The sequence below is a fragment of the Apteryx rowi genome, unplaced genomic scaffold (genome assembly GCF_003343035.1).
Source record: "Apteryx rowi isolate R43461 unplaced genomic scaffold, aptRow1 scaffold_225, whole genome shotgun sequence".
NCBI lineage: Eukaryota > Metazoa > Chordata > Aves > Apterygiformes > Apterygidae > Apteryx > Apteryx rowi.
The window spans coordinates 792,079-805,215 of record NW_020448586.1 but is presented as its reverse complement, the minus strand read 5'-3'; the positions used below and the strand labels follow the sequence as shown (position 1 = coordinate 805,215).

Sequence of the window (13,137 nt, the reverse complement as noted above, 5' to 3'; positions counted from 1 at the left end):
GGGGGGGGGGGGGGCAGGAGAAGGATGATAGCCATGAATGTAAATGAGAGACAGTGCTTTACTTTCCTCCCATTCCTATGAAGAGGGGAAACCACCCGAAGCCTTAACATCCAGGCAGGAAAGTATGTGTCAGGGCCCTGAGTGCACTAGTAGGCCTAAACGGCCCTGACCAGCCTCCCCTGGGGCCTCCCCCAACAGCCCCTGCCCAGGGACTCCATTTAACCTCAGGACTGGGCCTTCAGTCTCTGCCTGGGCTATGTTGTAGGTGTACTTGTCTCCAGCTCCATCACAGCTGTGCCTGTGCTTGGCTACGGACCTCGCTGATCTACTGAACTGATCTGTGGACTGTCTTCCCAGCGTGACCTCAGACCTGCCTCATCACTATGCACTTTTCCTGGCAGTCACCGGACTGGGTCAGACCCTGATTACCCTCACCAGACCTGATCCTGACCTGCAGATTGACTTCCCAGCCTGACCTCGGACCTGCCTCCTCACCGTGGACTTACCTGATGATGTGAACTCCTGGTTGGACCTGGCTACCAGCTCTGGAACTGTCCTGCTCACCTTGCTCAGGTACTTTGGGACTGGGCCCTGGCTAGTGAGGCCCCTGCTGCCCTGCCAGCCATGTCATCATGCTTGGCTCCCTGTCCCTCAGGGAGCAGCTGGCCCTTGCTGCTCTCCAGCAGTATATTTAAACCATATCTTTAAATCCCACATCGAAGGTCACAGGCTGAACAGGCAGGGGATGGCACTGTGAAAGGCACAGATCAGATACGTGGCTGCCCTTCAACCAGAAGGGAAAACAGGAAAACATCCCCTTGCAAGAGGGTGCAAGGAGAGCAGCCAGTGGTGGACAGGGTCAGGGAGGCCCTGTGGCCCCTCGATGTACAGCTGTCTTCCTCCTGTCACCCTGCTGTTTCCAGCCCAGCTGCTGTGCTCCCCAGCCATGCAGGAGCTGTGTCCAGCCCAGCAGGCACGGGGTGGTTTGTGTGATCTGCACATTGAGGAGATTAAAAACTCCTCCAAAGCATCCCCAGACCCACTCTGGATATATCCGATTGCAGCTCTCAGAGGAGTTGTGATTGCACTGGGCTTTCTGCGCTCTGGTGAGGTGTCAGTCCCTTGGGACGGCGGCTGCGCCTTGCTTGGTGTTTGTGCAGTGCTGAGTATGCAGATGGCACTCAGCAGTAGCTTAACAACAGTCATTTACAGCTTTAAATAGAGTACAAGATGTCTTGTAAAGGATCTGCTCGCTGGTGGCTGACAGACATGGAGCACGGTGAGAAGTGAACTCCTGATGCCTCTAGCCAGCAAGTCGTTTATCCTGCACTCCCCAATTACCAGCCAGGCAGCTCCTTCCTGATTGCATTATTCCATCTTCCCCACTCAAAGCAGCAGGGAAGTTGCATTTCACTAGCTAGGTGGCAATTCATTAAGCAGAACCCCAGAAAGTTATTTATATTGAAGTGCAACATAAAACAGGGACCAGAGATGAGACAGAAGCTGATGTTGGGGCTGGTGCCTTTGGTTAGTGAGCCCAGAGGAGAGGTCTCCAAGCTGGGGTCTGAGTCTGGAGGCTGCAGTTTAGCATGTCTGATATGTTCTCCTTGATTTCTCCCCCTTCCCAGGCTGCAGATTAGTCTCAGAGGGTGCATGGCCCACCTGAGGTCCTGCCGCATCTCTGATAATGGCATTGCTGCACTGGGGTGGCAGTAGAGGATTCATCCCAATTCTGTCAGACTGTCTGAGCGAATTCCCTGGGACGTGCCATCTTCCAAGGGTAGGTAAGGTGTCTGTGCTGTATTCCCCTGGAGATGCCTCTTTCTCTCCTGTGACTCACACAAGCCTAGATGCTGGCTTAGTCCTTGACCACCACTCTGCTCTGCCTACGAGGGGCATGAGCCATTGCCCCCAGTGTGGCCACTGATGAATGCCAGCGCTGCCCATAGAGGTGCACTGAGAGCCCGGAGGAAGGCCTTTCAGACCTGGCATGCAGCTCTTGTCACCCCCTGCCGCCCCCAGCCAAGTCCTTCCCCAGCCAAGGCTGGAGGAGGCCCTAGAACAACCTCATCACTCATGCAGGACTCCTGACCCTGACTGAGCTGCCAAACGCAACCTGGCTCTGCGCACATCTCAGGGGTGCTCCGGCAAGCACCCATAACCAGGGAACATGCCCACGGACACCCTGCGTTGGGCCCAAATATGGCCTGCCTACCATAGACGGTGATGTGGAGGTAGAGCTGGGAATTGGTGGTCTCGATGAAGGTCTGCAAGGACTGTGAGGCGTGGCTGCCTTTGCCAGCCAGGACATCCACCACGGCCCTCACCTGCTCCGGCACGGAGCTTGCCTCCTGCACACGGCTGGCCTCCTCCGCCGTGAGGAGGTCCAGCTTCCGCAGGTAGCAGATGATCTCCTCCAGGAACTGGGGCGAGATGGACCTTACCAGCTGCTTCCGGTAGCGATTGATCCAAGCCTCTGTGGGAGAGGAGAGCAAGGGGGTATGAGCCCTGGGTGTGTTGCAAGGGGGCAGTGGGAACCACAGTAATGGAGCACCTGATCCAACTGTGATGATGGCCCTACTTTGAGCAGGGAGTGAACTAAAGCCCTTCAGAGGGATCTGCCACCTAACAAAGCCCTCCTTGGGATGATGTCATCCCAAAGCTGTGGCAGGCTATTTTATTAGGAGCTGCTCGGTCAAGGCAGCAGCTATAGAAATCAGAGCCAAAGAAACCTAAGAACATGATCATGAAATGACATTTCTTCCTGGAAACAGAGTACATGCAGAGATAAAAGTCTAAGGAAGACCATTTGTCTCCAGAGAGAACTGTTCCCGCTGTGCCCGCACAGCAGTCCCCAAGCCCTTGGACCAGGACTCTATCAATCTTCACACCTCAGCACCCCATCTCACCATGTTTTTAATAGAAAACTCTACCAAGCTGATGGATTTCCTTCAACCACTGCCCATCCCTCTGGCCAATGGACCACAGCTTGGCAACCAGTGTCCTGTGGCATGGATGTAGGGCTCTAAGGAGTTTAAGATACCTGGGTGGCCTTTCAAAAGACACATCTCTAGGACTCTGTTGTGTCACTGCGCCCCTCCCAAAGGGGATACAAACAGACCTGCACTACCAAAGTCATCCCTTCAGTGCAAATCCCCCACGTCATTCAAACAGTCACGTTTAGCATGTGGTTCCCACAGCAATGCAGAACCACAGCCTGGCCTGACAACCCTGCAGATTTCCGCTTTCTCAGTTCAGCACTGCTCCATCTGGCCACTTTCTGCCTGCCCTGCTGCCACTCACCTTCCATCAGAGGCCTCCCGTGACATCAGTGATCCCTGGGCAAGGAGTGCGCTGTTTGCAGCAGCACAGCCGTCAGCCTGTGCCCACCACCTTCCCATGGACTGCCCCGGCGTCCTCTCTGGCAGGGTCACAGCAGATGGCGCATCAGTTGAGGCTCCTGCTGCTGCACTCAGCCTTTATCCATTTTCCTGGTGGAACAAGAGGAAAAGCCTCAGTAGCAATGTGGGAGGGAGCCTGCCTTGAGCTAGCGCTTTGCTAACTGGTGTTGAGCAAAGGGTCCGTCCCCCTGCAGCGCGCTGGGAGCATGGGGAGGAACGAACCTCCCAGGGCAGGAGAGCTCAGCCTGGTGGACTGTGGATGAGCCACCTCCAGCTGAGAACAGCTTGTGCTAGCTCAGTCCAGAGAAGCGTCTGCGATGCAGCTAGCCAAGCTGCCAGCTGAAAGAGCTGAGCCAGAAGCTCCCGAAGGAGAAGCCTCCCTGGTGCTGGCACACAGAGACGCTGGCTGAGCCGGTGGCTCCGAGCTGTCCCACAGCCCACTGCCGCATGCCACGGTTCCACACCAGCATTCCGGCTGCTCACACAGAGCTCACGTGCCAATACTTGGCACTGCGCTACCCGATCCTCTGATATTAAAACGCAGCAGCATTCATCAGCTTTTGATGAATCAGACTTGGCAGGAGGCAGTGCAAGGACCGTAGTGCCGCAGCATCCCTGTCCAAATGCCCAGGCTCCACATGCCTTCTTAGTGCCTTCACCACAACCATTTATGCCAGTGCTTTTCTTGGGCAGATGGTGATCGTTTTAATTGCCCATATGAGGACACCAGTCCCCCGGGCCATCTGCAGGGTGCCCAGCAAGCGTTCAAGGGCCAGCATCAGCGCCTGAGGGACAGCAGGACTATGAATCGTTTGTGAATTTTCTTTCTCTTTGTCAGAAAGGAAGTTGAGGCAAAACTACAGAGGGCCCATTTCAGTTTCGAACTCACTTCACTGCCGTCCCAAGCCTCCATCACAGCTTGCTTAGCGGTGGCAAACACCACATCCTGTTGCAGAGCTCTGTAGACACTCCATTTTTGGCAGTGCAGATTAATCATATTCCTACTTAGAGAAGAAGCATCTACCTGCTCCCTCCCCGTGGGTGCTGCAGGATTGCTGCTAAACCACTCTTTTTCTTCTGTGTGTGTGTGTACCTGACCACTGAATTCAATCGCTTTAAAAGCAGAGAGCACCTAGATCTGGCCTACAAGGCTGTCTCCCTCGGGGTGCTCCCAGGTGATGCATCCCCACGGGACAGAGGAGCTGTTTGCATGGCCACGTTCCCACGTGCCAGCCAGACGTGCTGCAAGGAGGGACTCTGCATGCAGACAGCATTGCCTTTGCCCCTTCACAGCACATCCTGCAGCGCGGGGTAGGTGTCCAAGAGGAGTTCAGAGATGAAGGAACAGCCCCTTTCCTGCAGCCTGTCCCCATCGACCCTCTGCAAACCACAGTTTGAGACATGGCTCGAATAAGCCCTCAGGATTGGGGAGGGGAAGCAGGCTGCTGTTTTAAGCCTGGCTAAGTCTGAACCCACAAATTTCGCCTCCAAGAGGGAAACCCAGGTGCTTCTGCTCCTCCTTGGCTGCCCAGCTGTGGCCCTCCTGTTTCGCAGAGGCCAGACAAGCTCCATGCTCCATGCTCTGGCAGCAGCCGGCCCCGCAGCTGAGCTCTTTGCCCAATATAGCAAGGCTGCCGCGGCAGCTCAGCTTGCCTTGCTTTTTGCCCTGCAGCCAGTGGCTTGTGCAATTAGGATACAGGAGTCAATTATAGGAGCTCCATGAGCGACTCGCTGCTAAATTTTCACTCTTTGCTGATGTCTTGTTGTCTCTAACTGGTCTGGTAAGTTCCATTAAGTCTTTGCATGCAGCAGGCACTGTTTCCCCTCTGCTGTGTAACCAGTCATGTAGCCAAAATGAAAGATTTTTTTTCCTGTTTGTAGTGATGTTTCTCTGTTGGTCTTTTCTCCAAAATACAACCAGATAACAAAAGCCCTTTGGGGACAACCTGTTCTAATGCCAGAGATTATTTGATCATGTTCTCTGGTGCTATTTCAAAATATAATACCGCTGCTGGAAGTCAGCAGCCTTGGTTTAGCTCATGCAAGGGGATCTGACCTAGAGACTAAAGCAGAACAAATAATGCAGTGTCGGCATTTTTTTCTGCTTCCAATAGAAAAGTTTCACTTGGATGCAGCTCTAGGGCAGCCCAGTGGATGCTGGCTTACTCTGGAGGCTGCATCCTAGTTAGGCGAGGGGCGTTACATCCTCTTACATGAGCTGTCTGAGGGTAGAGGCCAGTCAAAGCCAGTCTCTATAACCCACAGAGAGCTGCAAAGCATTTCCAGGGCACGATCCAGTCCATCATGAGCCCGCTGGGATGATTTGCCTTCTGGAAGTGCCATGCTTCCCAGTGCCAAAAGCTGCAAAGCAGCATCCACAGCCGTCCTACGTGCAAGGAGCTCAGCAGGGCACCCCTGCACCCAGCCAGAGCCCGGCCAGGTATGTAGGTACGTAGCTACTGCGGGGGCCAGGCAGACCCTGTGCTGGGATGGGGACAGGAGCGAATAGTGACAAGTGCTTGTAGCTGGCCACGCTTTGCTGCTTGCCTGTGCCGCGCACCCTGCACACCTTCTCCTGCCACCCTCGCCCAGCGAGCGAGCTCGGGCAGAAGGGACGAAGCCAAGCGATGAGCAGCAGAGCTCAGTCGAGGGGTCTGGGTCCCCCCACGTGCCAGCCCACGAGGTCGCGGGACGCGTGGGGCACCTGCAGGCAGCAAACCCGGCCCGGTGGGCACAGGAGCCCAAATCCTGCATGCCGTATGTCCTCGGCCCTACTGTCAGCACAGCGAGACGCCAGTGAGAGCGACAGTCCCTGCCCGGCGTCTGCCTCCCCGGGGAGCGGCGTATCTGCAGTGCGGCAGGCTCAGCCGCCCGAGGGGCCGCGGGCAGCTCCCGCTACTCCCTCCCTGGCAGCCTGTCCCAGCCGGGAGGCCGCGTGCCCGGAGGAGCAGTGATCCGGTGACGGCTTGTTTCTGTCCTGCCTTGCTGCCTGCGTCCCTGGTGGCACTGAGATAATAAGATGAAGTACAGGAGGCTGCACAGCCTAACTGATGAATGACATCTGCAAGCCCCAGGGAGGGAAATTGGGGATTTTGCTTGCAAGAACTTGGCATTAATGCTTTTTTGCCATGTTTGCTGAGCTCTGAGAGCTCAACCCAGGAGCAGTGCAGGGGGACTGCGGGGCTGACTCATTGCCTGACTTCAAATATCAGCTCTCCCTCCCTTTCCTTTACCTCCCTTGCCAAGCTTCCCGAGGACTAATGATGAGAAACACTTGGAAAGAGAAACCTTCTTTCTGTTGGTCACCCTGTAGTAAAATCAGCCATTTCCTTCCCATACCCCACCTAAAAGCAGAGCGCTCCCATGCCACTGACAGAGTCGCAGGAGCATCCATCCACCTGATGGGTTGCTACAGGACATGGGGCTCTGGGGACACAGGGACTGTCCCCCACCGAGCCAGGGCGAGCAGGGAGGCGACGCGCATGAAGACTTCTGCCGCCAGCCCCCTGGGCACGGCAGCGAATTTGCCAGAAGGGGCTCAGTCCTGCTTTGATTTTTAACAATGCTTTTGTCTTCCAGCAGAAAATTCTTCCATCTGAGGATTTCCAGTCAATGCTGATGTCTTCCCCTAATGGAGCTTCGGCCATGTGTCCTCATTCGTGCCATGCCCGTTGTTAGCGGGTAGGCGGTACTGCTCTTCCTGACTGTTGCTACGTGCCACTTGCACAGCTAATCCCTAACTCTGCGGCCAAATCAGTGCCTGAGAGTCACCGCCACGGGGCTGCAAGGGCCCTAGACACGTGCGCAGGCAGATGTGGGCAGCCAGCTACCGCCCAGCCGCTGCATTCGTCACTGGCCTCTTTCCTGTTCAAGAGTCAAACTGCCTGATGGCAACGCTGGAAGTAAATGGATCAAAACGTCACTACTTTGCTCACCTTTGGTTCTGATTAGGTGAATGCACGTTGGGCTGTTCCCGAATGCCACCCTAGGACAAAACAACCTTGCTAGAGGATGCAAGAGCAAGGAGCAGTCCCAGGACAGCTACAGCATGAGGGTGACCGGAGGTAACGGGCTGTTTGCCTCGCTGCTCTCCCCAGCGGCTCACATCTTCCTCCTGTAGTGAGGTGGCTTTGGGTTTTGTATGGCAATAATCCTTCCCTGGACAGAACTGTTTTCTGTGAATCCACTGAGGCCGGAGGGTCTGCCCGTACCCGGCTTCACGCTGGGAGCCAGGGCCACCGCAGCGGCTACCAGCAGCAGCACAGCTGCGCCAGGCTGTGACGCTTGGAAACCAGAAACCCGTGGTCATCACCGTGTGCGCAGCTACGCAGGGCTCGCGGGCAGATCCGCCAGCGGCGGCTGACCCGACGCACACCCAACCGGACCAGCGTGGGGCCCCCTTACAGCGCCCCTTGCAAACCTTGCGGCGTGCCCCCTTCCAGGGCCTTTGCATGCCCCGCTTTGCTGGCCGCTGAGCAATACGTTGCCTCCCCACCCAGCAGAGGCAGCACGGCTGTATGTCTCGTCTGAGTCAGAAAATACCACAGGCCGAGGCTCTGCCGCTCAGCTTGCAAACAGACTGCAGCAGCCACGGTGTCGGCATGCAGCCGGGCTCTCGCCGCAGCTGCAAGGCATTCAGGCACCTGCGCGTGCACCGGCCGAATGAAGCTGCTGCCACACACCGTAACCCCTTTTGCACGCCGTTTGTGGCACTGCAGTGCGGAGCGGTACCCTTCTTCAAGTACCAGGGCAGGCTGGTTAAGACCTAGAGCAGCCCTTTGCCGCCTGTGGCTTGCAGAGCCTGTGGGGGCCAGGCCGGCTCTGGCAGGCTGGGGACTGCTGTAGTGCCCAGTCTTTGCAGGCACCAAACTGTTGGGCAAGAGCTGGCTGCTCTCCTGGACAGCTGCAGGGCTCCATGTATGGAAAACAACCAAAAATGGCCCATCTGCAGCATGTAGGTATGTTATAAAGCTTCTTATATTAATTGCATTATGAAGCAGGTGCCTCAAGGAACAAAGAAATGCCCATTCCGGTGTAGCTGCATGCCCCCAAACAAGCAGAAACCCTCACTCCTGTGCTCTCCTTCTCCCAGCCTCATCGCTACCATGATTGGGGATGACCATGGAGCCAGTTAATCAAAGAGCTCTGGTCTGGGGCAATGTCCTTCTGATCCGTCTCCAGCCAGTGGACCAAACCCAACGGCCCAGCACCCCATCTCCTTTGTGGTTTCTCTCCCCCGGACACGGCAACAGCATTTGCTCAGAGAGAAACCAGCCTACGAGCTCTTCCCACCATTTCCTGATGCGCACTGGGTTTCCTCCCCACGGCACCCTGGCCTGGCATGGCTCCCCGAGCCAAGACCGTGCGATGCCAGCCAGGTCCCCAGGTCCAGGGCAGGGAGAAGAGCCCCAGGGCACTGGCGATTCCCGTCTGGCCGATGGCAGAGAAGGGAGCCACTGGCCATAGGTGATGCCCGTGACAAGTTCACTGGGGTTATCTTTAACTTTTAGCCTGCTAAAAAGCTTGGGTGGTGGCAGTTGCTCTAGCTGAAAGACTGGAAGTCTCCCATATGAACCCGCTGTCTGAGCAGCACTGGTCTTTTTTTTTAACTGCCACATATCCACCGTGACTTGATCCCAGCTTCCAGTGGCCCTTGGTCACTGAATTGCACTTGGAAACAACCAGGCCAACATCTCAACATTAGATACCTCTCAACTGATCGTTTTTTGCAAATCGTTAACTCAAGATGTAGGCTGCCACCTTTTGGCAGAACCAAAAAGAATTAACAAAACACTGTTTAAGCGAAGCAGTGCAGTATTTTCTGCATTATACCCAATTATGAAACTTGCAGATTTGCAAGTAATTCGCCTATCACCTAAGCTTGCATATGACTTTAAGCTTTAGTCTTGCTTTTTTGGTCTGGATTTAATGCTTGCAGAATTATTGCAATTACACAGTGAGTTTCCCAGGCACACTCTGCTGCCAGGCCCTCCCGTGCTTACCAGGAGGACTGTCTCCAAAATTACAGAGGCCATTTTAACCCAGACAGTGTTCGGAGCCTCTGTCCTGTAGATATCATTTACTGCGAAGTGTCGCCGCAAGATCTGGAGCTGAGATGTGCTGCGCTCGCACCACACGCTGCAGGCGGCTGCAGCTGCCGTGTGGCCTGGGGGCGGCCGGGTCACTCTCTCGTTGCGTGACCAGGAGTCCGTATAGCAGCAAGCAGTGCTAAAGGCTGTAGCTGCCCCAAGGTCTCCTGGAGATCCCAAATCTAACACCTACCAGGCTTTTTTTTTTCCCCCCAAAATCTCCATCAGAAGAACAGTCTGAGCTGCAGAAATGTGTCGCAACATCTGCAACGGAGCTCACTGTCATCTAAAGCCTCACTAAGACAAACTCATTCCCCAAATCTTAAATATGAATTTAATCTCAAATATTGACTGCCAGGCTGAGAAGAACTTTAAGGAATTTATTGATTCTGTATTTCTAGGAAGTAGCTTGGAAAGGCCGGAGCGGTCCTGCTCGGACGTCCGCGGGGAGCCAAGGTGGGGGAAACGTTTGTGAGCTCTCACAAATACTAGCAAGAGCAGTGATTCCCTCCGTCCCCGTACACGTACTGCCCAGTGCGCAGACCCGCTGCCGTCTGGGTCAGCAAACAGAGACGCTGCCGCGACGGCAGGGGCCGGCACAGCGGGAATAAGCAGCAAACGCTGGAGGTGAGGAGTCTGCGAAGGACCCGCAGGCTGACCACCAATAGCCCCAACAGCAAAGCTTGCCAGAAAAACAGCCATCGATCTTTGGATAATTCCAAACAGGCAAAAGGTGAAGCTAAACTGAGAGAGGAGGCATCCCTCAGGGCGCTGCCACACCTCACAAGCTTCAGATTGAAGAACGACGCGTTTACTGAGCTGGTCGTGCCCCCAGGACAAGCTTTAACGTGTCTGTGTGCACAGCTAACTGAAAAGCAGATCTCCCCGGGAACGCTCTCTTCGCTTYGTGCCAGGAGGACCTCGCTTCTCAGGACATCAGCGTGAAAACTGGGAACCAAACGCTGCCAGTCTGCTGCTGTAACCAATGTCAGCCTCCTCCGTCCGCCCCCAGAGCCGGCTGCCGCCTCCGAGGGGCTGGGGGGCTCGCGGGGCCGCGGGACCCTGCCACCCCGAGGCGGTGGTGGCTGTCAGCCAGGCCTCCGAAGCCGCAGCTTCGAGAYGCCCAAGGCGGCCGCAAGTTCTCAAGAAAGAAACGTTCGTGCAGTATCTACGTCCTTGGCGCCGCGATCTCATCAGATGGCCCCAAATGCCGCACGTCTGGATCTGGAGAACCCTTCCAGGCAGTGGTCAAACCGCAGCCGCTGCGAGCACTGGGGGTGACGTCTCACTGGGCGACAGCACCCAGCCTGTGCTCCAGCTGCTCCTCGCCCCCCAGCCCAGTGCCTATAGCATACGCGCTCTTCCTAACGATCTTAGTGGTTAGACAAGAGCAGGATTAAGCCAAATGCACTGACTGCAGTCGAGGTGGAGCACCGCTGGCGGCCTGGCCTCCTGCCCGGCGCACGCAGCCTCACCTTGCAGCGCGCTGTGCATGGCTGCACACTGCCACTAGCGCCGCCGAGCTTCAGCGCCTTGACCTGACTCCTGCGCCTGTGGTTTGCATGTAGGGTTTGGGGAACCCTTTGAGTGAAAAGGCCTAAGGAAGTACTAGATGCAACTGTTCAGACTTCAGTGTTGCTGTTCTCTCTGGCTGAGCTCAGAAAAGGCCTGGTGATCCTATTTCCCAAGGAAGGAATTGCGGGTGCAGCTCAGCGGAGGAGATGTCAAGGCCCATCCCAAACTACTGATGGATCCAAGACCCCAGCTCTTTCTTTGGTGCACCTGGCTCGCGGGCAGCATGGTGCAATTTTGCACTGTGCCACAGGCAAGTATGTAAGTTATCTCATCCCTGGCCTTTTGCTACATATTGGGGGTTTCTTTGGATTTTTTTTTAAAGTGGAATGAATTCATCTAAATGCCATTAACATGGGGGGCAAAAACTGATGCTGCTGTAAAGCAGAGCAGCTTTGCAATAGCCCCACAAATGGGACGCCTGGCTGTGGCTGCCTCCATGCCTCATCCATGCAGTTGGTGGCAGACAGGAGGGGACAGAATTGGTGACCAGCGCCTGGCCCCCACGAGGGCTGGTGCTCATCCCCAATGCTTAGGACCATTCCTTGAACCTCTCCACCTCTCATCAAGCTGTAGGAGTGGGACGGCAACCCAGGATGGTCGCCTGGGAGCACAGCTGGGAAGAGCTGGGATGTCTCACCACAGCAAAGTCAGTGCCAGGCACCAYGGCACCAGCTCCCGCCTGCACCAGCATCTCAGGCCTGAGCACGAGGCTGCCCCGAGCCATCTCCTTGGCCAGGGAGATTTCTGTGAGGTGCCACTGGAAATTAGTCTCTTCTTGCCTGTTCCTGTGACCTTTCTAGAACAGCTCCTCACGCCACTGCAGATAAGCCCAGCACACTACAGCGACTCCATTTCACATAGCTGTCGCAGCAAACAGTCTCCAGCGACTCTTCTCCATGGTAAAGTGCCAAGCGATGCCTTCCCTTCCCTCCAGACCCCTCCCAAGCGATCCCCTCCATGAGAAAAACAGCAGAGTTCAAAGCAGCCCCACCAAAACCTTACCTCGGCTTCGTGCCACCTTCTCCAGGTCTCCGCGTGAGCAGGAGGGGAGAGAGGACATCCCTAGTCACAGCAAGAGCACCGTTGGCCTCTGTGCCTCTCCATCGCCTGGGCCGCGGCTGCCAGCCAGCGTGCCAACCGGGGCAGTGGTGTCCCCCTCAAAGCTTGGATTTGTCACCGCCTTGACGTTGAAGTTCAAGAAAGAAAATGGAAGCCGGATGCCTCAGTTTCACGGGACCTTCCCCTGCCCCTCCAAGGAGGCACGGAGGAGCTGGCGGGAGGTAGGGACCCCCAGAGAYGGAGCACCCACAGGTGGGCGATGCAACAGGCAGCACCAGGGAAGGTGGTTACGGTGTCCCCCACCCCACYGCTGTTGTCGTTCCAGCTGAGTCGCTTTTCTCTCTTTCAGTTGCTCCTCACCCCTTCCTGCGCTGCGGGTCTTGCTTGATCTTCCTTCCTGCCCGTGCAGAGCCGCCAGACTGCCGTGTATGCAAATTGATGCGAGTATTTACTGAGAAACCCACGGCCTCGGTGCAGCACCTCGTAACCACCCACATCCTATCTGAACCCCAGACATGGGCAGTGCCGGGCCCCTCTCAGCGGGACGGGGAGATGTTCAGCGCACGGCCGTTTCCCGACCATGGCTGCTTTCTCCCAGGAGAGCTGCAGCTCGTCTGAACGATGTGCAAATTAAAATAAATTCCCTTGCAGCAAAACCACGAGGAGCAAAACCAGGAGAACGAAGCTGGCTTTTTTTCTGCTTCATACATCCTCACCAGCCGTGAACATCAAGCTGGGTTTAAAACCATGGGGAGATCTCATTAAACAGGCTGGCGTCACAGCAGCTCATCCCAAGCTGTTTCCCTTTGCTGGGCCATATGAGGAAACTTTTTTTTTTTTTCCCTCTCCACTAGGAAATTCAAGTTGTATCTTGAAAACACTGAAAGAGCAGAAGGGGCAGGAATCAACTCTCCTTCCTCCAGAGCCGTTCTTCTGCCAATGTTGAATGTTTGTTTTCTCTCATTCTCAGTTTATCTCTAAACAGATGGACCGACGCTTGCCACAGAGCAAAG

General features: G+C 55.6%; 1 protein-coding gene across 1 annotated transcript in view; it reads right to left on the bottom strand.

The window, feature by feature from the left end:
• Positions 1 to 12,562, bottom strand: part of NLRC3 (NLR family CARD domain containing 3) — a 26,147-nt gene extending 13,585 nt beyond the window's left edge. The window contains exons 1-3 of the mRNA XM_026065301.1: positions 12,068 to 12,562; positions 3,304 to 3,491; positions 2,216 to 2,476 (exon numbers count right to left, since the gene is read on the bottom strand). Coding sequence (XP_025921086.1) covers positions 2,216 to 2,476; positions 3,304 to 3,310 — 268 coding nt within the window. The 5' untranslated portion in view covers positions 3,311 to 3,491; positions 12,068 to 12,562. The remainder of the gene's footprint in view (positions 1 to 2,215; positions 2,477 to 3,303; positions 3,492 to 12,067) is intronic.
• Between the last annotated feature and the right edge of the window lie 575 nt (positions 12,563 to 13,137).